The sequence below is a fragment of the Malaclemys terrapin genome, chromosome 6 (assembly GCF_027887155.1).
Source record: "Malaclemys terrapin pileata isolate rMalTer1 chromosome 6, rMalTer1.hap1, whole genome shotgun sequence".
In the NCBI taxonomy this organism is placed as follows: Eukaryota; Metazoa; Chordata; order Testudines; family Emydidae; genus Malaclemys; species Malaclemys terrapin.
This window is the reverse complement of record NC_071510.1, coordinates 130,092,349-130,119,211: the sequence shown is the minus strand read 5'-3', so window position 1 is coordinate 130,119,211 and position 26,863 is coordinate 130,092,349. Positions and strand designations below refer to the sequence as shown.

Below are 26,863 nucleotides of genomic sequence, written 5' to 3'. Positions count from 1 at the left end.
GTCTCCGTGGTCCATATAGCCCATTGGCTCCTCTGCTGTTGGAAAGAGAGTCCATGCCAACTACGTGTTGCTTCACTGAGTGTTTTGCTTAGGACATGGGCTGTGACTAGGTTCTGCCAGTTTTGGTTGGACGTATTCCTGGGGGTTTCATCCCCTGACACAATCTTTAATTAAAGATTAATCTTTTAATTTTGGGAAACTCCAGGACAATCCTGGTGGGTCGGTAGCCCTAGCTGTGACCGCTAGTTAGACCATCAAACAGCTGTCCGATGACAATGCCATGTGGTCGCCACAGAGCGAAGCAAGATTTGAACAGGCAGCCTCCGAGCCGTCTGATTCCCAGCTTACGGCCTGGCGCGTTGCCTGTTTCCCATCGCGGGCTGCCGGGATCAGAGGAGATAACTGAGCTGTCAGAGCAGTCCCCCAAATACACGCTCAGCTCCTTTCTACTCAGACGCGGCTTGGGGCGGGAAGCAGGCCTCCTTTGGAGCGGCTCCACTGTCCGCCTCCCATTCTGAGCAGGGAGAAAGAAGTTCCCGCAGGGAACGGGTGCATGAAAAGAGGGATTCGCTGCTTGCACCAGACTTACTCCGTCCCTGTTTTCACTCAGCCAGTCAGGGAGCAGAAATAATAATGCCCTGGGTGACTCGGCTGCCCAATCACATGCCACGAGCAATAGACGGTCACAATGAGTAATTCAGGAACAGCCTATAGGCCGAGCTGTGGTCCCTAGAGCAATGGATCAATAGTTCCCTTGTCTCAGGTTCCGTGTGGTTTGGTATCAGCTACGTTGAGAGATGCAGACATCTCTTAGGAGAGGGAAGAGCCACCGGAAACACAGCAGACAAGTGGGACAGGCTGTTGTTATTGAGCATGTGCACTGCCTTAGCACCTGGAGGCCTCGGTCTAGCCAGGGCCCCCTCGTACTGGGTGCGTTCCAGACATACACTAGAAGCCCATTCCTGCCCAGTAAATGCACAATCTTCATCCAAGGCAAGAACTGGGTGACAGAAGCGAACAGGAGAAGGAGGATTAGCTATGGTAGCGTTATTATTTATGTATATCAGCCTAGCCCGTAGGAGCTCTAATCCCAGACCAGCACCCTGTTGTGCTAAGTTCTGTGTCCGCAATTCATAGGTGCTCATTCGGCGGCAATCTCAGCCAGCCCCCTGCCCAACTGTAACGTACAACCGATCCTCATTGAACAGGCAGCCGGGCTTCAGGAGCCAGTAGACCCACATGGTGGCACCTCGCGTAGCCGCTCACTGGAACGCTTGTTGCTATTCTATGTGTAATAACGGTGATAACCACACGGCTGCCGCAGTGTTGGGGGCCGTGATAAAAACCCAAACAGAATAGAACCTGGCATATCTCTAGCGTCCCACATCTCAAGGGAACCCAAAGCCCCCTACAACCCACAGATGAATGACATCATCAGTGGTATCAGACTTTCCATTTGGCTTTGATTCTGTCTGTTTAGGCCTAGACAAGCTTTGGCTGAGTCGAGGAGCATCTCAGACTTTGTCATAAGTTGCTGGATGGAGCAATTAAGGTGAAACGATCACAGATATTCTCGTGTTTCTGGTTCTGGCCAAAACCAGACCAAAAACGTAAACGCAAGAATTAACCAACTGGCCTTCAGTTTCCATCAAGATTCAAGTTTTCTTCCATTTGAGTTGGGAGATAAGAGCAAAGCCCAGAAACAAATAAAACAATGTGTTGGTTACATGACTGCACCATCAATTATTGAATCATAGGAGCAAGGAAATGTTGTCCCTGCAATTCAGCCAGTGTTCAGGCAACGCATAAGTCAGTTCAGGGAGAGAGAAAGATGGGCAAAATCCATGGTTGGTGTAAGCAGGTACAACTCCATGGATTTCAGCTGAGTTGCTTTCACTCACCCCAAGATGGATTTGGCTCCTGTATGGTCCTAAATTCAGAAAAATTCAAACCGGAAATAAAGCACCAAATCTTAACAGTGAGGTAACTATGAACCCCGGGGGTCCTGTGTTTGTACAGCACCTAACACAATGTCCTGGTCCATGACAAGGGCTCCCAGACACTACAGTAATACAAATAACAAATCCTAATAATAGCAGTTGGAACAACTAGCCCAGGGCTGTGGTGTATTGTCCATCACTTGGCGTCGTTAAATCAAAACTCGCGGTCTTTCTAAAAGACACACTCCTTAAACTAAGGCGACCTCTAGTTCCACTACAGGTTGTTGGACTCAATGCAGGAATCACTCAGTGAATTTCTATGTCCTGTGTTATGCAGCAAGTCACACTAGATGATCATACTGATCCCTTCTACCCTGAACATCTCCAGAAACGATGTGTTTACACCTGCAGAGAGTAAGGGGATAGACGTCTCAGTGAGGAGTAAGTGGTTAAGTAGGCAGCAGGGGAGCTGGCAGAGAAATTATGGGAGGAAGTCATCGGCAGAGAAGGAAGTCTACTCGAACCTTCCTACACCACCCAAATTGGGCCTCTTTTGAGGTCTCAAAGAGCTTGCTTGACTTTAAATAAATATTTAGCAAATGAAGCAAATCAAAATCAGAAAGGCTAAGGTGCAAAATGAGTTACACCTAGCAAGGAACATAAAAGACAAGAAGAAGAGCTTCTTTAAATACATTAGGAGCAAGAGAAAGATGAAGGAAAGTGAAGGTCCTCTACTTAGTAGGGAAGGAGAGCTAATAACTGGTGACATCAAGAAGGCTGAGGTGTTTAATGCCTGTTTTACATCTATCGTCACTAAAAAGGTCACTAACGGGGACCAGATACTAAACACAATTAATAGCAACAACAAGGGGGAAGGAATGCAAGCCAAAATAGGAAAGAACAGGTTAAAGAATAGTTAGATATGTTAGATGGAGTCAAGTCAGCAGGGCCTGATTAAATTCATCTTAGGGTACTTAAGGAACTAACTGAAGCAATCTTGGAACCATTAGCACTTATCTTTGAGAATTCATGGAGGATGAGTGAGGTCCCAGAGGACTGGAGAAGGGCAAACATAGAACCTATCTTTAAAAAGGGGAACAAAGAGGACTTAGGGAATTATAGACCAATCAGCGTAACTTTGATACCTGGAAAGATACTGGCACAAATTATTAAACAATCAGTATGTAAGCACCTAGAGGATCATAAGGTTAGCCAGCATAGACTTGTCAAAAACAAATCGTATCAAACAAACCTAATTTCCTTCTTAAGCAGGGTTACTGGCCTAGTGCATGGAGGGAGGGGGGAGCAGTAGACATGATATATCTTGATTTTAGTAAGGTTTTTGACATAGTCCCACATGACAGTCTCCAAAAATAAAGTGGGGGAGAGAGGGGGAAAGTAGCCTTGATTAAATTACTATAAGGTGGGTGCCCAACTGGTTGAAAGAACAGACTCAAAGAGTAGTTACCGACCATTTGCTGTCAAACTCTGAGGACGTATCTGTTCCCGCAGGAGTCAGTCTTGCCTCTGGGGGTAGTCAATATTTTCATGAATGACTTGGATCATGGTGGGGAGAGTATGCTTTAAAAATGAGCTGGGCGGGGTTGCGATCCCGTTGGGGGACAGGATTAGAATTCAAAAGACTTTGACAAATTGGTCTAATTTCAGCCAGATGAAATTCAATAAAGACAAGTGCTCAGTTCTACACTGAGGAAGGAAAGCTCAGATGCACAACAGGGAATAACTGGATAGGGGGTCGTACTGCTGAAAAGGATCTGGGGGTTAGAATGGGTCACAAATTGAATATGAGTCAACAGTGTGATGCAGGTTAGGACATGTCACTGCAGGACTCAACTCTTCCTTGACTGGCCTTTTCATCACCAGGATTGATCCGACCCAGGACGCCCCACAGGTGCAGTTCCACTTGTGGGAGCTGTAGTGTAGACAAGACTCAGGAGGGCTCCGAGGCTTTTACCAGAATGGTCTTATCTAGACTGAGATATAAATCTGTGATATTAACTAGCTCCTTCTAATTAACGTCGTCTAAAACTCGTCAAGACAAAGCCATTGAATTTTAGCACATGCTAAACTATTCTAGCTAAAACCCACATTTTATAACCTGCTGAAATTGAGCGAAAGGCATTGAAAGGTATCCACGCTGGTAGCAAAAAAGAACTAGATAAGTTCCTGGAGGACAGGTCCATCAATGGCTATTAGCCAAGATGGTCAAGGATGTAACCCCATGCTCTGGGTGTCCCTAGCCTCTGTTTGCCAGAAGCTGGGAATGGGCGACAGGGGATGGATCACTTGATGATTCCCTGTTCTGTTCTTTCCCTCTGGGGCACCTGGCATTGTCCACTGTCAGAAGACAGGATACTGGGCTAGATGGACCATTGGTCTGACCCACTATGGCCGTTCTTATGTTCTTATTAAGTGGGGTTTTCAACAGAGTTAAACTACCCTGACTGAACTAACTTGATTAAAATTAGAAGGAGGTATCTACCCATCAGAGGAATGAGGAGTGAAGCCTTCCACTAGGCATAGTTTGGGGAAACAACCTGACTAGTTTGAAGATGGAGTTTGATAAATTTATGAACAGGATGGTATGATGGGATTGCCTGTGGTATCAGGGGACTGGACTCAATGACCCAGCAAGTCCCTTTCAGTCCTATGTTCCTAAAAAAATCCACCTTTTTATCCTAGTTTAGATAGGCCGTTGCCATCTAACCCTCGTCTGAGTGGTGGAGGTAAACACGCCTGAGAACTGCCTATACTAGAGCCTCCACTGGTTGGGAACTATGGCCCCAGAAACTCCTAGTGTAGACACATCCAGCAGTAAATTCAGATGCAGCCTCAGATTAAAGGCTCTTCCTCCCCCAGAAGCCCAGCCACGCATGCAGGAGCTTAGTAGACTCTCCCTGACTCCCTCTGAATGGAATTGAATTGAATCTCAGTTGAGCGTGGAGCTAGTCTGCCACTTGTTTCCTTGTCAGACCACCAGCGATGGGGCCCATCTAAACAGCCAGAGCCCTGGGAAGAACTAACCTTCTTTGGTGCGTTTCCTCCTCCCCCCTGCTCCAGTCTCCAGCGGAAACCCCCCTCCCCAGCAGCTCAGAAGATGAGCTCTAATTGAGTGGAAAATGACTGGCCCATTCTTTTGATGTCCTTTGCTGCTGCCTTGCTTGCCGGTCACATAGCGCTGCTCGTTAGCATCCAGCTGCAAGGAGTCACTCTGTGTTGCCATTTTAAATGATGGCTGCAAGATGTGTTCGAACCCTCCGGCCGCCGTCTCTCATCAGTAAGGAATCTGGGCTGCTGTCCTCCCCTCTCTTGCCTGGAAATGGTTTTCTGAGTTGTGCTTTCTGCAAAGGTAGCAGTATTCGCTGAGGCTGGGAGAGGAGCTCGGAGCTCAGGGCAGTCAGGAGTGGGGAGAGGAGCCAGGGCAGCTAATGCACCCCTTACCACGCTTCACAAGCCAAACACCTCTGCTCTTTGCCCCAAAGGAGCATGGGAGCAGATGGACCAGTGCCATCAGCAGAGAAGGGAGAGAGCCTGGAGAGAGGGGGTGGGTCGTGGGTGTGAGCAGTGAGAGTGGGCTAGGGGAGCAGGTGGAGGCCTTGGAGCAGAGACACACAGAGAGGGACTAGGTACAGTGACCGAGGGAGCTATAAACTCTCAGGGCATAAACTGACTATTAGCTACGGCAGCTCAGGAGAAAACTTCCCCCGGGGGCAGACTGTCCCGTCACCGGCTGTCTGAAGCAGCTAGGGCTGGCCACGGTCAGAGTCAGGATTCCAGGCTAGGTGGGCCCCCGTCTGATCCATCCTGGCAGTGCCGAAGTCCCTGTAGGCAGCGTGAGCCAGCAGAGACACGCTGGCGAGGCGTTACAGTGGGACGAGAAGGAGCCAGCCCGTGCCTCAGCTGTCATAGGCACGTGGCCCAGTTCAAAAGGATCCTCTCGCTGGGGAGGGTGAAGAGCAGGACATTCCGGGTTGGGCAGGGGGAGGACAGCCAGAGGTTACTCCTCAGAAAGGGCTTGGACTCTGATAGGGCTGCCTGGGTGACTCCCCCTGTGCTTCCAGAGGACACGAAGGGTGTGTCTACACTGCAGTAGGCACCCACGGCTGGCCCAGGCCGGCTGCCTCAGGCTCGCGGGGCTCGGGCTAAGAGTCTCTTTAAATGCAGTGTTAGACATTCAGGGTCAGGCTGCAGCCCGAGCTCTGGGATCTTCCCATCTGGAAGGGTCCTAGAGCCGATCCCAGCCCGAGTCAACGGGCACGGGCCAGCCGCGGATTTTCAGTTGCAGTGTAGACGTACCCTAAAGTGCCAAGGAAAGGGGCGAGAGCTTCCCTTCTGTGCAGGGTGGGGCGGGCCGGGCAGGGCCTTGACTCTCATGGCGTCCTGGTTCAGCCCATGGTTTCCATGCAGGAGTCGGGAACCGCTGGTTGTTTGCTGGCAAACACCGTGAAGCAAGGGAGCCGGCTTGTCTAAGGCAAGCCGCCACTGTGCCTGCGCTGACGGACAGGGCATGGGGTTCAGTAGGCAGGTGCTGGGTGGCACTGGCGGCCTGTGAGAGACAGGAGGTCTGACTCCGACTGTGCGCACACTTGGAACTGGGGCTGCGAGTCTCTTCGAGCTAGTGCGCTTTACTGCTAGTGTAGCTGGGGTCGCTCGGCGAGCAACGGCACAGGCCGGCCGTGCCAACCACGAACCCGCCTGAACCCTGTGGGTGGGAACTCGGTATAGCTAGCCTGTGCCACTGCTGCCTCTGCCCGTGCTCCCGTGGCTACACTACTGTTCTTAGTGCACTGGCACAAGCGTGTCTGTGCAAGCTGGTAGTCACACCCCAAGCTCCTAGTGTGGACGTAGCCTATAACTGTGTTCCAGGCCCTCGGGCATCCTGTCAGGCCGAGTGTCGTGCGAGGAAACTCCCCCTCCCTGCTCCCCGCATGGTAAAACAGACCAAAAGCATCACATCTGGGCAGAACAATCAGTCATTTACAATCCATCGGTACTGGAACTGGGGGTGCTGCCGCACCCCCTGGCTTGAAGTGGTTTCCATTATATACAGGGTTCACAGTTTGGTTCAGTGGCTCTCAGCCCCCCCACTATACAAATTGTTCCCAAACCCCTGCATTTACCTCCACCTCTATATGGCCAGGTTTGACAGGAGCAGGGAGGGGACCTAGGACCTGCTTTGCCTGGGAGAGGGGGGCAAGAAACGTGCAGTTTTGCTCCATTTCCCAGAGGGAAAGGCAGCATTTGCCAGCAAAAATGCTGGGACGTGTCACCCTCTATCGACTCCTCACATGCCAGCCGAGCCGTGGTATTTACCGGTGCCTCTAGCCTGGCCTTAGAGAGGCAGCATGTGGGGGTCATTTGCCAGCGGAGCACCAGCAACCACAAGCTGCTACCCTCGTCTGGCGGTTTGGTGGCCCAGTTGTGAAGTGAGCCCAGCTCTCATTGAATATCTAACCTGTGACGGGTTCCCCCCGGGGTGCTACCTGGAACTGGGGTACCACTGAGCCCCCCAACCCACCAGCCTGGGCTCCCTTTACACTGTACTGCTGTGACCAGCCTGCCAAGCCCTCTCCCAGGCTCCAGCACACATACAGGTAGGGACACACCCAGCTGCAGTACGTGTAGATGCTGTGATCAGCTCTGCATGGGGAGGCCCAGCTAAGGAACTACCCTGCTGTCAAGTGCACCCCCCCCCAGAGTATAAACCAAAAATTAGACCGTCTTGTGCTGCACAGAGATCTGTACAGCGCAAGCTCATGAAATTCGCCCCCTCCCTCAAAGTGGAGGAGGATGTGCAACAGCTTTCTGCCCCGAGTTATGACTCCCACGCACTGGTTTGTGAGAAAGCAAAAACAAGTTTATTAACTACAAAAGATAGATTTTAAGTGATCATAAGGGATAGCAAACAGATCAAAGCCGGTTACCTAGCAAACAAACAAAACAGGCAAACTAAGTTTAATATACTAAAGAGATTGTATATGAGTAGCGAATTCTTACCTTAAATGATGATTCAAGCAGGCTGCAGAGATTCTTAAGGGGCCAGCTGCACTTGCTTACTGCTAAAATCCCCAGGTGTTCCATTCACAGGCTAAAAATCCCTTTAGCCTGGGTCCAGCACTCAGTCTCCGTTCCTTTGGTGTTTCCAAGAGTCTCTTTGGGTGGGGAGTCAGTGAAGAGCATATGGTGGAGAACCTTTTGTCTCAAAGCTTGGTTCCCACACCAGTCAGTAGAAAAACACTGATATTCCAAGATGGAGACGAGCACCAGTGACCTGGTCTCTGGTCCCTGTAGTGTCACAGCTGCCATGAGGCTGTTTGGAGCGTCCTCAGGAAGGATATAAACTTCTTCTAAGGCCTATTGTTCTCCCTAATGGTTCATTAACTTGAATGGGCCCTTCCCAGCCAGCCATCTAGACTGACAGTCTTTTGCCTAGTGGGCGTTCCCCAGGGGTAAACACATTTGTAATACAGATACATAGCCAATATTCCTAGCTTCAGACACAGACATGAAACATGCATACAAATAGGATAATCCTATTCAGTAAATCAGAACTTTTCCAATGATATCTCACATGACATATCTTGTGTAAAATACATCAGAATTATGCCATAATAATATCACTGTGAAGAATATGGGGTGTGGTGTCAAATGACCCCCCATCCTGATAGGCACTATTTGGGCCCCTGAGTGGCCTTCTCACTAGAAGCCAAGCACTGACTGGGCCGTGGAGAAGTGATCTGGGGTGAGGAGTGAGCCTGGAGGACGGTTGCTTGGCCTCTGCCTCTAGGACACTTTGTCCTTTGCATATACTGGGGCCTGCCAGAGCCTTTCACCAGCACAAACATCTCTCTGACAGAGAAGAGACTCTCGCACTGTCATTCACGTTTGCTGTACGTGGGGGAGGGGGAGTGAACAGCTCCTCTCTGAATCCTGACTTGTGTTTTAACAGCTTTAAAGCAGCCTGACAGATGGTATTTGCATTCTTCATGCAAAAGAGGGGGAGGGGGGGAAAAACCCAACAGCACCTCACCTCCACCGCGATTTTTCTGATGGGAGCCTTGGGCAAGTTATCAAAAGAAAATACACGGCATTAAAAATGTAACATCCTGCTGGTGCTAATTATTCCGCATATCAAAAGCAATTCAAGGCAAACGCGATTCCAAGCGAACCGCGGAGTGCGGGCCACCAACCTCAGGAAGGGAAAGACATTTTCGGCTCGTTCGGATGTGATAACATGCTCAAATGCAATCCCGGCACTCGAAAGGGCAGGCGGTCCCTGACCCCTTTGACCCGAAAGGAAACTGGAGCATTCATGCAGGTTATACGCAAGGGAGACTTCACCGCCCTCCCCCCCACCACCACCCAAAACGCAACCACCTCTCAGATGGCAGCCTGGCCACGCTGAACAGCAATTTAGAATGTGAGGACCGAGAGAAGCAAAATGGCCTTGGAGTCAAGGCACTGGACTGGATTCAAAAGATACAGGTTCAGTTCCTGACTCTGCCACAAGTCCTCTCTGTGGTCTTAGGCAAATCACTTAATCTCCCTGTTTCCCAGCTGTATAGTGGGGTTAATGATACCTCCTTACTTCCAAAGGGCTATGTGAGGATCCAGTATTAATATCTATGAGGTACTCACATGCTACACAGATAGGTCTGTAACAACCTACCCAGCAGGTCAGTTCAATTTAAACGACTTAGGTAGGCAGAATTAAAAGACCTAGACTGGAATTTAGCCAAGCCATGGAGTTTAATACCCTTACTCTTGTGAAAAATGCCCTGGGATACTTAATGATCTTAAGTGATCGGTTTTACAGCTCGGTTGAAAGACGGTGGCTCGGACAGCATAGTGTGCTTCTGCAGCACCTCGGTTTTACTCGGAGAGTTCCTCCTTTCCGCAACTGAGGGGGCCGGACTACTTCATTTCTGAGCTATGACAAGGTGACAGGCTAGGCTGAGATCTGAAAAGCTGAGGTCACGTTTGTCTGACTGGGGCAGGGGCTGTCTGAAAAAGGAGGGAGTTCACACAGCATGGCAAGCTTGGAAATGAAACATGGGAAGGAAATTTACTTGGCCAGCCCAATGCTGCCCTTGCTGCTCTTAGAACTGCTGGGCCAGCAACAATTGGTAGCTAGAGCTTTTTTTGCCGAGGATTATTTATTTTCCCCTTTTTTCTGCCAGTGAATTATCCATGAAGGGATTTTGATTTTTTTTTAATGAATTGGGTCCGCATTTGAAACGAGATGCTGCACGTTTTATATGAACGCCTCACGGCCTAGGCGCTGTTGGTGAGCTACGTGATTCATTTGCTACTTCCACTCGTCTCTGGTCTACTCAGTTCTTATTCCTGGCACGAAGTGGGTTACCTGAGTCACGTGGTATTGTTTCTGCTCTCTGACTGGATGACTGACATTTTTCGAAGGAGCGAAACCAAAGACATCAAATAAGAGATTCAGTGTACCTCCATCAACATGACAAAGTCTTTGCAAAAATCACAGAACCCCTGTTTGATAGCTGCTTGTTTGAGTGCTAGCAAGAATGCTCCTGGTCAGTTAGAAAGGTCAATCTTTTCTATAGCCTAAATGGTGACCATGCGGGTCGTATGGCACCATAGGGTTCGATCCAGCCCATCCCTATGGAGAACAATGCAGGCTTGTCCCCTATAATACATTTGTATTGTTTTGTACAATCTAATTATAAAAGATCTAAGTGGTAGGGATTCCCACTTGTTCTCCCAGTGTAATTAACTGCTTTAGTTATACCAGTATCACTTCCTTTGGAGACACGCTTATTCCAGTATAAATGTGGCTTTTTTCTGTCTTAAACCACTTCCCAAGCGACATTATCTTATACTAGAATACGAGTGTGCTCATGGGGTTATACCAGTAGCACTATCTCAGTTTAAATTCACACTTTACCTTAGACCAGTGTAGGCAGGTCCTTCATTTCACCATTACTCTACATTGCTTACCATGCTTTCTTTCTTTTTTTCCTGCTTGCAAATCGGTCATGAGCGGAGGTGGATTCCTCTTAGCAGATCAGTTGGTTGATTTAAGGCTGGGGTTCTCAAACTGAGGGGGTCCCAACCCTCAGTCTGAGACCCTATCTCAGAGGGTCACGAGATAATTCCATGGGGGGTCGCAAGCTGTCAGCCTCCACCCCAAACCCTGCTTTGCCTCCAGCATTTATAATGGTGTTAAATATATAAAAAAATGTTTTTAATTTTTAAGGGGGGTCGCACTCAGAGGCTTGCTATGTGAAAGGGGTCGCCAGTAAAAAAGTTTGAGACCCTCTGATTTAATGTGTATAAAAGAGGGCCTTTTGTTCTTCCTACAGCAATTGCTGCAGGTCTCCCAGTCATTTCTGTTGCTCTTGCTAAACTCCCTTCAGCTTGTCAATATCTTTTTGGCAATGGGATGCCCAGAACTGAACCCCTGTCCTGTCCGTCTCTCTATCTGTCTGGGCCCCTTCACTATAGTATTTGAGCAGTCGATAGCAAATCTCCTCATTCAAATCCCAAGAGCAGATCTAACCCAGTTACAAAGCTGGAGAAGGTATATAGCATGACAGGAAGCAGTGATGCTATAGACTTTACACTTGATCTGAAGCTGGCATCTGTTAGACTTTCAAAGTTGCCCCCCTCTTGCCCTTTACTGCTGTCTTCCAGGATGTTCCAAACTTCTGTAGATTCCCCAGTGCTCGTTAATAGGTTCCTCCTCCGTGGTGGTGCAGATGGAAACAAGGTTTTCCGGACTGGCTGCCTTGCACGTTGGAATCTCGCTGGGAAGTTGTTACTTGATTGGAGTTGAAGGATTTCTTCTTGAACAGTCCATCAGACAAAGCAGCTGGTATATTCCAGAGAAGCTATAACAGTGACACTGATTTATACATAGCTGCAAATGTACACAGCACTTTTCAACACTAAATTAAGCCATTTTTCCTGCTCCAAAGAGCATCCACCCTAAGATGGACAAAACAAACAAAGGCAGTTATCCTCGCTGCAGTTCACAGGATCCGGCATTGGCCTAGCCCTGGTCCCACTGAAAACAAAGGTAAAATTACCTGAAAACAAAGGTAAAATTACCTGAAAACAAAGGTAAAATTCCCACTAGCTGAATCATTTCATCTCACTGAACCATCTCTCACAGAGACCAGGATGCAAACATTCTGTGAAACTAGCTGGCTCCTCACTGCACCATCAGAATGAACGTAGGTTCTTGGATTAGTGAGGTGACACAAAGGCACCTGGATAACCAGAGCTGGGAAGAGTCAGTGAGCTGAGGATCTGAGGTGAGGATATTCTTCAGTTTGACCACAAGCTGCTAGGCTCAAAGCAGAAACCACTGGGTGAGGTTCTGTGACCTGTGCTATACAGGATGAGCACGATGGTCCTTTCTGACCTGAAAATCTGTGATGAGAACGTGGCGGAAACAGCCCCGTTTTTCACACCATTTTGCAGATTGGGAATGCCGTTCTGCTCCACACAAATCCTGAGAATGTGACCCGATTTTTAAGCAATCCTTATTCGGGCAAAACTGCAGCTGATTCAGGGAAAACTGAACAAGGACCTCAGGGTTCGGAGCACTGTTTTCTAAAGATGCTGGCGAGCCGTTTGCAGACTCTCTGCTGACCAGGAACGTGAAGACCCTCTCAAGGACAGTCTGCTGCTGCTCACAGCCAGAAGATTCTCTCCCAGAAATCTCAGCTGTCCTCCCGCCAGCCTCCATTTTGAACGGGAAAAAAGTTTAGTTCAAAGAGCTGCTCCCCATGTGAATGGCTCATAACCAAATCTCTGACAAAATGGATGGATTTGTTCCACCCACTGATACTATTTTTGTATTTGTTCTTACGCTGGGACTCTCTTTCCATCCACAAAGAGCCAAGCCCATCCCTGGGGCAGCTTCACTGACATCATGGGGCCATAGTCTGCCCTCAGTTATACTGGCGTAAACCCAAGGGGTCACGTATCCGGCTGTCAGCCCGTCTGAAGCACATGTGCCCCGATCTTCACCCCAGTATCCGAGTACTTCCCCGTCTATTTGACGAAGTTACTCTGGCTTTACAAACGACAGCCGGATTTGGCTCGCAGCGTGACACCGGCAGAGAGCTTGGCCCTGAGTGTTTGGGTCCTTAGCAAACACCGCAAAGGAGAAACACCTGCAAAGTGAATGGATTTAAGTTGGAGGATTTGAAAGTTTCCCCTGTCGCAATATCTCACATTCACCCAGCCCAGCACCTTTCATCCCCAAGGCTCCTTGCAGACTTGATGTTAAGCTGGATTTTGGAATCATCTGCATTCGTTCAGCTACACAGATTTTTTGTTTTGCAAACCAAATCCACAAAGTCCACAGAGCCAGCGCTGGATTTATACTTTTCCGTATGTGTTTGGACTCAAAGGCCCTTTTAATGGAAGCCGATGTCCACCCCAAGCCCCGGGATTCAAAGCAAGAGCAGGAATTACACAGCCATCTGGAGTAGCTCAGGACTGCACAGACCCGACAAATTCTCCCCCTGCTGCTTGTTGATAAAAGACAAAGCCACCAGAGGAAAATCTGGCCTGATAATAATTGTCCGCCCTCCCCCCGGCTGGCCTGCTACCAAATGGGGTGATTGTGCCTTGAAAGTGACCCCAAAAAGCTCATGCATTTGCACACGTCACCTGGTTACACACACACACACACACCCCGGGATAAAACCTTATAAGGAAAGTCATGTGGGAGTCGAGGATGCTCAGCACCTGGCAGCATTAGGCCCGTAAGATCGCATCTCTCCAGCTGTCGGATAGACAGGCCAAGCACACTGTATAACCCCCCCTCCCTCCCCCCCCCGCCGCCCCCGAACCTGACACGATGCAACAAGTGGCGTGCTGAACAGCGAGATCCGGGGAGCGCAGGAGGTGCCCCTGCTGGGATCGGTCACTCATTCTTCCAGGCATGTGCACATCTGCCTCCTGACCTCATCTTTTCCTCTCCCCGACTGACTCCCCCTTCGCGGCTCGTAGGCAGGACGGCAGCAGTGAGGTTCCAGGCGAGGCGAGGGAGGTGGCGGGTTGAGGCAGGGCGCTCCAGCCGGGAGAGAGGGGGTGGGGACGCTGGTGAGAGAAGGGGCTGAACCGGTGTCGAAGCTGGCAATGCGGAGGGAGCGCCATCAAAGGAGACGAGGCCTGAGCTGTAGGCTGGGCCTGAGCGATGTGGGGCCTGGAAAGCTGGAACCAGAAGTTTAAGAGGCAGCCAGTGAACTGACACAGCGGCAGACAAGAGGGTGAAGCGACAGGAGAGGGAGGTTATGGCTCAAGGACGCAGGCTTAGGATCCCCTGCCATCCTCTCTGCATCGAATGCCCTCCCCATCCGTGCTTGCTCAGGCACCAGCGTCCAGCACTTGAGGCACTCCTTCGCACTCACGCCTCCGCTGGGCCTGCTGGATGGGAACTCGCCATGCAAAGAATAACCAGCCCCTCAGTTCTTCCTTCCCCTGGGTTCCCCAGTGCATCCTGCCTTCGCGGCTATGTCGCAAGCACCCCGGGGCAGGGACTGTCTCTGTGTCATGTCCAGGACAGCACCAAGCACATTGTCAGGGCCTAGCCGATAATAACAACAATCACAGTACGGAAGTTGCTCATTAACTGCCCAGGTATCTGATGCTGTTGCTGTCCCTCTGCCGAGCAGTAGCAGATTTCTGGGCTTTGCAGGACAGTTAGATGAGAAGTCCAGTAATTTCTTAGTGTAACTTTGTTTATTTACACTATATTCACCAGTCCTGGAACAGAGGTGGTCACAAACGGCCCACAGGCAACCCTTTCTTCCAAGAATTTCAGCCCAGTGCTCAGTGCCCTGGAGTAGCTTTCCCCCGCAAGAACTGACTGTAGTTGGAGAGCAGAGACCAAACTCCCTTTCTGCTGGCTACAGCTCCCACCCAAAAGCAACCGCATCACAAAACTAACAACAAGCAGCAGGTCTTCAAAGACTGAACAGCACTCGCATGCTCAGAAAAAGAACTTGTAAGACTGCGTATAACAGCGCCGCCCGGATCAAATCAGATAAAGAGCATGATCTATTTGCCTTGTGAGTCCTTTGGCCACCCACCTTTGTGTGTGATTGTACCATTGTCCACAGGAATCGCCATTGGCTAAAGTCCCGTGGTAGGAAGCAGAGGAGTGACCGTTGGAGGCATCCATGAAGAGGAAGCCAGGGCACTCTAGTTACAAACCTAGGCTCATCCTGCCCACGCGCCTTCCTGTCGACAGAGAGAGCCCGGCTGCAGGTTGTGGAACTGTCCAGCAGCAGCCGGGCTATGGTGGTGGACTCCTCCAGAGGCTGCTGGAGACGAGACTGACAGACAGACACATTACACTCCGCTTGAGTTTTATTCAAAAGCCTCGAGGATCCCCGTGGATCCTCCGCCCCTCTGGCGGGGTGCTGCATGGCCAAGAACTACCCCAAAAACCCCATCCTCCCTCACGCTAAACTTCCAGCGCCCTGGCGTTACGTGGGCGAGGGGCTCCCTCTCCAATTCCAGGCTAGGGAGGCACTGGACTGTCGGCTAGCGGGGTCATGAGCGTGGCATAGACGGAGCAGAAAGGGAGGTCCCCTCCCGAGCCTGAACCCCAATACTGCATGGGGTTGGAGGGAGCCCGTCACCTCAGCAGCTCCGCTGGGACCGTGGGACTCAGAGGGCGTAGCTGCATGACGCCCACTGTTCATCAGATGCCCGCAGAGACGCCAGCCCTCAGAGAGAGGGTCTGGGACTGAGAGAGGCTGAGGAGGCTCCGGTTGAACAGGGTCCTCGGCGCCAGGGGTCCCTCCGCTGCTGAGTCCCAACTTGTCACTGATCGTGACCTGGCCAGTCGGTTGCCATGGAGATGATTGTCCAGGGGGTGTATTCAGAGTGGTGGTGGAAGTCATGTCACCCGCAGATACTGAAGGCCAGACGGCCATTTTTGGCCTGATCTCTTGTGTAACACAAGCCAGGAAGCCGTCTCCAAAATGGGTGTGATGATACCTCCTGCACAGGCTTGCTCCCTGAGACTGAGGCAAAGCCCGGTGGAGCCAGAGGCCATCTTTGTATTGGCGTCAGTGGGCTCTGGGCCAGTCCCCACTCACCCTGAGACGATAGAATTGCTCTCCCGTTGTGAAAGTGCGTTGTCGAACTGCCTCCCACCCTGCTCCATCTCCATGCAGCTGCGGAGGGCTGGTGCCTGTTTGCGATGCTGCGGTGAGGGAAAGAGATTGTGTAGCCCGTTGAATTGTTCTGGCATCACTACCCTTGAGTTGAGAGCAGAACCGGAGGGCTTCGCTCACCGGTTTGGTTTGGAAAGGCCCACGCTGGTGTGCAGACAGGAGCACACAGCTGCTCAGGCAGGGTTTGATTTGCAATCTGGCTGTGTCCGGCTGCCCGGTTCTGGGGCATATCCGTCTAACCAACTCCCCAGGAGAGTATTAGCCTGAATGGGGAGACAGAACACACAGCTAGGTCCAGGCATCCTGCAACCTCTGGGCTGCTCACCTGTTCAATAATTAACGCGCTGTTAATTACCACAGAACACAGGGAGCAGGTTTAAAACAAACAAAAGGAAGTATTTCTTCATACAACGCACAGTCAACCGATGGAACTCCTTGCCAGAGGAGGTTGTGAAGGCCAAGACCATAACAGGGTTCAAAAAAGAACTAGATAAATTCATGGAGATTAGGTCCATCAATAGCTATTAGCCAGGATGGGCAGGGATGGTGTCCCTGGCCTCTGTTTGCCAGAAGCTGGGAATGGGCGACAGGGGATGGATCACTTGATGATTACCTGTTCTGTTCATTCCCTCTGGGGCACCTGGCACTGGCCACTGTTGGCAGACAGGACACTGAGCTAGATGGACCTTTGGTCTGACTCAGTAGGGCCATTCTTATGTTATGTTCTTAACACACTAATGCTCTCGCCCTGACCTTGGCCTTTCATAGACTTGCTAAAGCAAATGAAAAGTTTTAGAAGTTGGGAGTTCAGTTCAACAATGCTTGGCGGGACACTGCCCCATCCCCAAGAAGAAAATGGCCCGTCTACAAGTATAATAATGACTGATTTGCTATCGATGTCCTAATACATCTTCAGCTTTAAAAGCACTTTACAAACCTCAGCTAATTACACCTCACTCAAAATGCCTCTGAAGTAGGTGAGCAAAGATTCCAGTACCCCAAACTAGAGCCAAAGGGGAAGAGGCTGAAAGTTGGGGGAAGAATGTAAAACATGGGACTTGTGCTCTGGGTGAGCACGAAGAGTCAGTAACCAGCCTGGGTTGAATCCTGATATTCTCAGTCCTTCTGAAACCTAAATCTTCATCAAAGTCGATGCATCAAATTCTGAGGCCTTTATTCAATTCTTACTCAGGCCAAACTCCCATTGAAGTCAGCTCGGTTGAGTAATGAGCACCAGCTTTGGCCCTTTGATTTCATAGGAACATAGGATGTCAGACTGGAAGGGACCTCCTGGGTCATCCCCTTAAAAGTAATGATTTGGGGTCAGGATTGAACACAGATGGCTTAGAAGTGTACCATACAAGTGTCTATAACTCATTACCAGTCACCTCATCTCACCGAGTCCTCAAGTACAATGTCTGTCTGTCTGTCTACCTATCCCCCATGTACATCTGTCTGTCTGTCAGGCTCTCCTCGCTGTAGTACCTGTTGCTTCTAATCTGTACCGGAATAAGCATCTGCTATTCCACATATGTACAGTATGCTTCATAAAACATATTGCAACATATCCACAAAGTATAAGGCAGAATCTAGAAGCTACATGGCCATGTTGCACCGCTAGCTGATATTTTGTGAGTGGCAAAATGTACAATGGGAGGAAGCTCCCTGTGGTGTGTTTGTACCTGGAGTAGAGCTAACCCAACCCTCTATTGTGAAATAGCATGAGAATGGACTAAGAGTATAAGGTGTAAAAAGACCTTTCTGTATTATTCCAGTAAAGCCGGACCCTCCAGAGAACGTGGTGGCCAAGCCAGTATCCAACAACCCCCGGAGGCTCGAAGTGAGGTGGCAGAACCCTTCCTCTTGGCCTGACCCCGAGTCCTTCCCACTCAAATTCTTCTTGAGGTATCGCCCCCTCATCCTTGACCAATGGCAACATGTGAGTGACCTCTCAATCACCTTCACTGAGGGCCAGGTGGTGGGGGGAAGGCTGTGGGGTTGTTGTGTTGTAGAGGGCCAAGCCTGCAGCCCCTTTTTACCTGCTTTGAAGTCAGTGGAGTTGAGGGAGGCACTAAATGCCTCAGAATGGGCCTATGGCTTGGGAAGGACTTTGGATAGGAGGTGCTCGGGAACGAGAAGGGGCTTTATTGCTGCGAAGGCGATGTTACCGCCTGGTAACCAGCTGGCACAAAATGCACATATGATTCTTTCCTTTATGTCAGGCCAAGCAAACGCAACCAAGGCCTGGCGTCTCTTTTAAGTCCCATTCCGCCGTCAAACCACTCCCCCACTCTGCACTGTAATACGGGGCCAGTATCTATTTTCCATACATATGTTCTACATAAAACTTGCCCGCTGAGATGTAAGAGACATTTGAAGTGTAAATGTCACCGCATTTAAATGCGCTCTGCCATGTTAGATTCCAAACCGGAGATAAAAAATATCTTGTGCCACAACACGCTGTGCTGTCAGGGACACAGCCTTTGCTTTGACGTTATCGTAGTTTTACTTTTATTTCTTGTTTCTTTTTTTTTTTTTTTTTAAGAAAGTTGTCAGTGAAGTTCTTAGGACAGAAGTCCACTGTTAGCTAGAAGAACAGGGATAGCACTGGTAACGGCATTGGAGTGGTTTCAGAGTAGCAGACATGTTAGTCTGTATCCGCAAAAAGAGCAGGAGTACTTGTGGCACCTTAGAGACTAACAAATTTATTTGAGCGTATCCATTCAACCTTTGTCTTCGCTTCTGAGACTGGCTGACTATAATCCCAATTAGGGCGATGTTCGGTGGTGGGCTGTGTGATGGGGAGATTATTAGCTCACCGGCAAATGGAGCAAGGCCAACAGTTTGATGGTAGACATGGATTTCAGATATGTTTGTAGAGCTGGTCCGTGTTTCTTTGTCAGACGGGTTTTTTTGGATGAAAAAAGATCTTTTGAAATTTCTGTGTCAATTTTTTGGGTCCTTAGATGTTTTCTTATTTTTTGACCAGGCAAAAATGTGTAGTTTTGTTCCCAGTTGAAATTTTTGTTTCTTTTTTTGAAAACCAAGAAATTCTTAGTTTCTGGGGTTTGGGGAGGGGGATTTTTGTCCTCTTTTCTTTCTCTTTACCCCGCCCATTTTTCCATTGGAAAGCAGGGGGGTGAAGAGGGGAGGGGTGTCTAACAAATAAAACCTACAAATAAAACTATTTTTTTTACGTTTTTGAACATTTTCATAAACAAAAAAAATTATGTTTGAAATGCAAAATTTGGTTTCACTTGGTAAAAAATCAGAAGACTCCAGGGGAAGTTTAAACAAAACAATTTTCTGACCAGCTCTGCCCTTTTGGCTCATTGCAGGAATTACATGAGCAATCAGATGCTCTTTCATCTGTTACTGTATTGTTTTGGGACGGGAGTAACCTGCCTGTCCACACCAGCGACAGCAACAATCCTACTGCCTGCAGCTCCCTGGGCCAGGATGGCTATGTCTGTCTCACTATGAGCTCTCAAGATAGGCCGGCCCACTCAGTCTGATTGCATGCCTGAGTGCCGGTCATTTTATGCTGCACCCCAAGAGAAAAGGGGACTTGGCAGTTTTCCAGCCTCCTGGAGTCTGTTAAATATGATTGCTGGCATTTGAAACTATGTTAAGAGTGGAAGGATGGTCCTATGGCTAGGGATGCTAGCCTCAGACATGGAACACTGGTTCAAGTCCCTGCTCTGCCACCGACTTCCTGTGTGACATTGGGCAAGTCACTTAACCTCTCTGTGTGCCACAATGGGGATAAGCACACTTTGTACTTCACAAAGAGGCCATGAGGCTAAACACATTAGAGGCTGTATGGTGTTCAGATACCAAGGCGAGGGGGACCATCTCAATACGTTAGGTGAGAATTCTCAGTAAAAATAGTCTTGCATCTGAAGAAGTGAGGTTCTGACCCACGAAAGCTTATGCTCCCAGTACTTCTGTTAGTCTCAAAGGTGCCACAGGACCCTCTGTTGCTTTTTTCAGTAAAAATACAGAGACAATCTGTCCCTGCTGTAACACCCCAATGTGATTCATCGCTGCAATCTGGAGGTGATTCTCCATTGCATCTGGGAGTGGAGACATAGACGAAAACAATCCTTTCCCCCATATTGCGTGGCTTGGCATTCCTGTTTTAAGAACCAAAGTGTCTGATCCAGAACTGCTGGTGTTCCGGGCTTTTTCCCTCTCTGCCATCACTCATGCTGTGGCTGCATCATTCTTCTGTATTGCTTGTTTATATATTTAAAAAAAACCAAACCTAATTGTGAGTGACGTGACACCGGTTGCTGAAGCGGGTCAAATAATGCAAAAGTGTGTTTGGGAATAATTTGCTCCGTGACTGACAGCCAACATTTGCCGACTAAGGTCCTGGGCTCATTATTAGACTGTCTGTCAAGCCAGCTGGAGAATGAAAAATACGATTTGTGAATAAGCGGAATGAAAATGCCGCTGTTCATCAGGTGAATTATTTGCAGTGATTAATTCAATCAGCTCTTTAAACTCAGACTGGGGTAGCACTGCAGGGCCATGCAAGATTCCCTACACAGCTCTGTCAAGCCACTTAAATTCAGAGCTGCAGCATTTCTTGCTAGCCCAGCCCTGGGCTCCCCCCAACACACACACAGCTTTGCATATCCACCACAATCCCAGCCCACAACCCGCCTCCCTGCCATTCCAGTCCAGGGACACCCCCCATACACACAGAGCCCTGGGCGTCTCCTCCCCCCCCCGCCACAGCTTTGTCGATGCACCACAATTTCACCCACCTGGCTCTGCCAATGCATCTTAATCCCGACCTGCAGCAATTCCTGCTATGCCAGTCCTGGGACGCTGCTGGCCGGTGACCAGCGTGACTGAGATGAGGCCACCACACGTGCCAAGCCTGCACTGAAGACAGGCAAGAGGCGGCCCTGAGCTCCTGGTACCGTGCCAGGATGTCACTCGCCCCATGACCAGTTCAGCCGGGTGCTGTGTGGCAGTTGAATAAGACGCTATGAGTTTTCATTTGCCGAGCAGGGTTGCTGGGCACTGAATGAGAGGCCGTTCCTCTGCCCACAGCCTGAAGGGGACGAGCAGGTGTTGACTGGCACCTCTGGAAAAGGTGTGACGTGCAAATGGTTAATGAGTGTAAAGTTTCAGAGTAACAGCCGTGTCACAGACAGGTCTCTTCTCTGCTGCATACTGTGTCGTTCCCAGGTGGCACTAGCCCTCCCCTCCCTAGGGGAGTCTAGGGACCAGTCTACCCTGGACTAGGGCATGTTCCAGGAAGGGGAGGTGCATCCCAAGCCATGTGGCATGTCCAAGCTGCCCTGACAGGCTGTTTGGCTGACACAGGGGTGTAAGGAGCTATCGGTATAAACACAAGGTGCCCTTCCGTGCTCAGCTTCCCGCATGGTCAGGTCATTACACACAACCTGACTGCCGACCGTGGGAACGTCCATCACAAAGTGTCCCGGCAGGTTAATAAAAAGGAGGCCAGGTGAAGAAGGGTGGAACTCTGCCAGCAGCCACAAGAAGCAATTAAACCATATTCTGGCACCCAGGGCCTCATGCTAACCACCATTCTCAGCCCCTTCTTCACCTTCCCCCCCGTCCCACACACACTTAACCCCCTACCTCATTTAAACCCCTTGCATACACAGGAGTCAGCTAATGGAAGTCCTGCCTGCCACCTACTTAGGTTGCATCCCCCACCCAGCCTTACTTTGTGCCACAGGGCTGTCACCCAGCAGGGCGCAGGGACGTGCCGAGGTGGAGATGGGAGCAGGCCAACTTATTAAACATTCCCAGGGTGAAGAGAGGGATTCCCGGGGCAGCAGCCTCCGGGCACACGACAGAAGGACTGCAAGAACAACCCCGGACTGGCTGGCTGAGCTGCAGGTCACAAGAGGGCCTCGGGAGTGACTGGCTGTGGACAGGAACGTGCATTCAGACTCCGCTTGTGTGCATCATTTGTTGGCAGCAAAAGCAATTCCCTCCTCCCCCTGAAGTGTGTCTGATGGCCGCCCGAGAGCAAAGGGCTCCTTCCCCTATTGCCTGCTTTGCGCAAAGATTTTCACAGAATCATAGACTATCAGGGTTGGAAGGGACCTTAGGAGGTCATCTAGTCCAACCCCTTAGGCTTTGCTGTGCTGGGGTGATTTGTACAGTCCGCTCTAAAAGGCTGCCCTGAAGGTATCAACGGGAACGGACTGGCTGTGTCGTGGGTGCTCCAGGCCCTGGCGCGCTGCCCAAAGCATCCAAGTGCCCATTTTACAGATGGGGAGAGTGAGACGCAGGGAGCTGCTGTCTCAGTCCAGGTAACGCAGCAGATCGGGGCCTTCCCAACAGGATCTGGCCCTCCATGTACAGGCCAGAGACCCACGCTTGCCCCACACATCTGAGGAGAGGAGGGGCTGGCTCAGACGTGGGCCCCACTTGGAAGCATCCTGCTCCCCACTCAGCCAACTGGCCATCAGCAATTAGCTGTGTCCCACCTCCGGATTGCTGTGGGGCCCTCTCCAGTGCAGGGCTCCAAGGGTTTGCCCTCAATCTGCCCCGAGGTCCCCCGGATAATTAGCATCCTCTATGGGCAGATAGAGGAGGGGCTGGGGCCTGCGCTGCTGGAATTCAAAGACCCAACAGGCTAATGCTTCATATAGCAACAAGTGAAGGTCTCCAGCCACAGGGCAGGGACAGGACAGAGTTAAAGCAGGTATGAGAACCCAAGCGACTCCACATTAGAACCTGAGTGACTCTGTATCAAAATTGCTTAGTTTACACAAGTCGTGAGATGGGGGCCGGCGGCGCTCCCGAATTGCCAACTCTACGCACTCAGCCTGAGATGTGACTCAAGCCAGGCTCCTTCCTGCTGCTGTCTCATCCCGCAGCCCCAGACTGCTGTGAGGTTGAACTCAATCCTTTAGGCCTGGGAATTATTATCAGTGTGCTAAAAGAAGGAGCCCCGGGCTGCCCCTCGCCCGAAACGCGGGTGTCTGTGCACGCTGTTACGTGTGGTGGACGCGTGGCACGTTGCAGCACCTAAGACACAGCTGGGGCACACATGAGCGGCGGGTATAATAGGCCAGCGGTGGCTAAACCTCCTCAATCCCAGGCCGTGGCCCCACCCTATTCTTCCCCAAGGCCCTGGCCTTGCTCCGCCTCTCCCCTGAAGCCAGCGGGGCTCAGCTTGGGCTGGCGGCCTGGGGCAGCTCAGGCCAGTGGGCACTCGGGCCGGCCAGCAGCCAGGGGTGGCTCGGGCTGGCCGGTGCAGCTGGGGCAGACTGGCCGGCTGCCCGGAGCTCAGGACACCTGAGGCGGGCTGGTGTTTGGAGCTGCTCGGCTGGGGCTCCTCCAGCTGCAGTGGGGGCCTTGAGGCGCCGGTGTGCGAGGGGGGACAAAATGGGTGGGGTAGGGGCGGGGCCTTGGGCAGAAGAGGCAGGGCCAGGGCTAGCCTCCCCAAACGGGGGGTTCACGCGCCAGCCACGGGGACACATCCCTTCCCCAACACTCTAGGCTGACAGCCCCATCAAAGGTAGAGTTAATTTCATGATGGGTGGCAATCAGTTCTCCCTTCTAGCCTGCCCTGATGAGCTCACCCCAGAGAGCCAGGGGACTGGAAAGCCAGGCTGCTCCTTGTCGGCTGCCAGGACGGAGAGATGGGATGTATTTGCAGACGAAACCGTTTTTTTTTTTATTCTCCCCTCTTGGCAGAACCTCATTTTGTCTCCTAAATATAAAACATTAAATATTTAGGGTATCCTTTATTTTTCTCCGGCTTTTAAGTTGGTAATTCAAGCCAGATTAGCATGGTTTCCTCCTCCGTTTTATAGCCCCGTCCTGGCCTCCAGCGAGCTCTCCTAATGCGCTCAGATGTTCCTCTAATGGATTACCTAGGCTGGAACTGGACACTCTGCCCTAATGGATTGCTAATAGCCTGTTTCTGGTTTTACAGGCTCCTTCAGTTAACTCACAACAGCAGCAGCGATCGCTGCCCTCGTACATACTGTATCCCGGCGAGCGCGCTGGCTCTCACACATGGAGACGATCACACACCCCTGCAGACACACACACCGAGGTCCCGTCTGCATGAAAGTCCACATGCGTGTATGAATGTAGACACCCACACGCCATCCATAGGCCAACTCCTAGGCCCACTTCCATTCACATTTGCCCACACTGCTAAGGCCCCCGGAGAGGCAACGTTGATATAAAAACACCCAGATAATGCAGTGCTGTCACTACAGTGGCATGCACACACCAGAGACACCTCCAAGCGGAGCCATGTAACACACAGTCACCCCCGTCTAGTGGGGAGCATGCAGGGAGTGGGGCGATGGAACTATTCACATCCTTAACTGCTTTGCTGGATCAGGGCTTTAGTGTGGGACCCGCTTCAGTGTCACCTTGCTCCATCATGTAGCATCAGGGAATAGAACTCAGGGCCCCTGGTTCTGAAAGCCTAAGTCTGCCACTCAAGAGAAAGGGACCCCTATGACACATAGTCGAGCAGTTTTGACTCTGTCCAGTAGAGGACAGTGATGCTCCTATTTACTAGTCAGTTTGTTACCAGGCATGAGAAGCCATTTCTCAAGCTGAGACCCGCCCCCCCCCCAATCCCATGAGTCCTGAAGCTGGAGCTTTAGGAAAAAACACCAAATGGCGGGAGACTTCTAATACAGTTGGGAGACTTGGCAACACTGCAGATCCGTGCCAAGTGCTGTGTTTCAAACCATCTGCCCCATTGCTAGGAGGGCGTGGGATGGAATTTCTGGTCTCAGAGACAGAGACCCACCCCCAAGTAGCCAACAGCCCAGTGGCTAGGCCACTCACCTGGGATATGGGATCTCAGAGGAGCAATTGATGTAGCAGGCATATGGCTGGATCACTTGATTGCCCTGTTCTGTTCATTCCCTCTGGGGCACCTGGCATTGGCCACTGTTGGCAGACAGGATACTGGGCTAGGTGGACCATTGATCTGACCCAGTCTGGCCGTTCTTACGTTGTTACTGATGCCTGCCGTGATCACAGAGAAGCAATTGCTCAGCCGGTGTCTGGATACCTTTTGGGAATCCCTGAGCGATATCCCCGTGCAAAGCCGCAAGGCAGCAGCGACAGCGGAAAAGACGAACCTCTGGGTCTGCTTACCAAAGCCCCCGCAGTTCTTGTTTCGGGGCAAACCAAAGCAAAGCCAACCCCCCCAGCAAAGCCTGTTCATCTGCAGAGCATCTGAGCAAGTAGCAGGCGGAGAAGTGGGGAGGAAATCGGTGCAGCTCCATTTGCCGCAGCCGTCTCCGGTGTGGCGTCGCTAACAGCGTCACTTCGTGGAACAGATGCTACTTCAGGGCAGTTTGCATCGTCGTTTGCCCAGGATGCTTTGCCCTGGTGAGTTTGCTTTTAAAAGGCAACCTGGCTGCAAACATCACCCTGTCCTGGTTCAGTTAGGTTCTCAAACTGGGGGTCGGGACCTCTCAGGGGGTCGCGAGGTCATTACATGGGGGGTCACGAGCTGTCAGCCTCCACCCCAAACCCCGCTTGCCTCCAGCATTTATAAGGGTGTTAAATATATTAAAAAGTGTGTTTAATTTATTGGGGGGGTCGCACTCAGAGACTTGCTGTGTGAAAGGGGTCGCCAGTAAAAAAGTTTGAGACCCTCTGGGTTACAGCTTCACGACTGGCAGCTTTTATTACGGCACTTCTCTGCCTTCCCCTTCGGGTGGCAAAGTCAGCAATTTAAAAAAACCCACCATCATCCGAGGAAGGAGGATGTTGAGGACTGTCACAATGTCATGCGCTTCCCACCTCAGAGCGGGCAGAATCCAGGGGTCTGGCAGTGGGGGGGACAGAGGAGACCCCCAGGGGCGGATCACTAAGAAAAATGGTCTTACAAACCTCCATTAGTGGCCGGTGCAGCTTGGGGGACAGGGCGGGGGGCATTAGCAGTGCATCCTGAGAAACCATCCAAGATCTTCAATGGGATTTCCCTTCTTCCCCGCTGTCTGGGGTGTTGGAGGATTGGGTCTGGCACATACTGCAGCAAGGAGCATGTCTGTAAAGTGCCTCTATCACATTGAAAATAAAGACTAACAATTAGCAAGTAACAGAGGCAGAGACACATACTACTCCCAACGTTTATTGCTTTGTGTCCGTAGTCCCAGGGGCTGGGCTGAGACACAGGGATGAGCGCCCTTAACTCCCATGACCTTGGACATGAATTGCTAGCAACTAGGAAGAGTTGGGCACCTCGTAGGACTGGACCTTCAAAGCCAGCTTGTCCCCGAGGTTCTGGCTACATTGCAGTCAGGAGGTCTGATTGCAGCCTGTGTAAACATACCTGAGCTAGTTATGGTCTAGCTAGTTCGGGTCCTGGACTAGCGAAGCCCGGCAGTGTGGGCTGTACAACCCAGCCAGGAACCCTGCGTAATTACTCACCTGCCTAGGCCACGCTGCCACAGCCTCACTGCTCCGGGACCTGAGCTAGCTAGCTTAAAGCTAGCCCAGGTATGTCTACACGAGCTACAATCACACCCCGTGATTGCAGTGTGGACGTACCCTAAGGCAGTAGCTGGGGGACCTGCTGAGCAGGTACACACACACACACTCCTACCCACATATGCACACAACGACATGCACACACATTTGCATGAATGCACACATTCAGATGCACACAGGTATGTTCATGCACACACCTGTGCATGCAAACACCCACACCCACGCATGTTTGCATGCCTTCCCCTA

The 26,863-nt window shown here is 50.8% G+C and overlaps 1 protein-coding gene across 7 annotated transcripts in view; it reads left to right on the top strand.

The window, feature by feature from the left end:
* CNTFR (ciliary neurotrophic factor receptor) overlaps nt 1–26,863 on the top strand; it is a 443,800-nt gene that overhangs the window by 382,209 nt on the left and 34,728 nt on the right. For 5 of the 7 annotated variants that reach the window (XM_054033199.1, XM_054033201.1, XM_054033200.1 and 2 more), the window contains one exon: nt 17,914–18,077. The exons of the other annotated variants lie outside the window; for them this stretch is intronic. In XM_054033199.1, the coding sequence (XP_053889174.1) occupies nt 17,914–18,077 (164 nt within the window). The remainder of the gene's footprint in view (nt 1–17,913; nt 18,078–26,863) is intronic. 7 annotated transcript variants of the gene reach the window in all.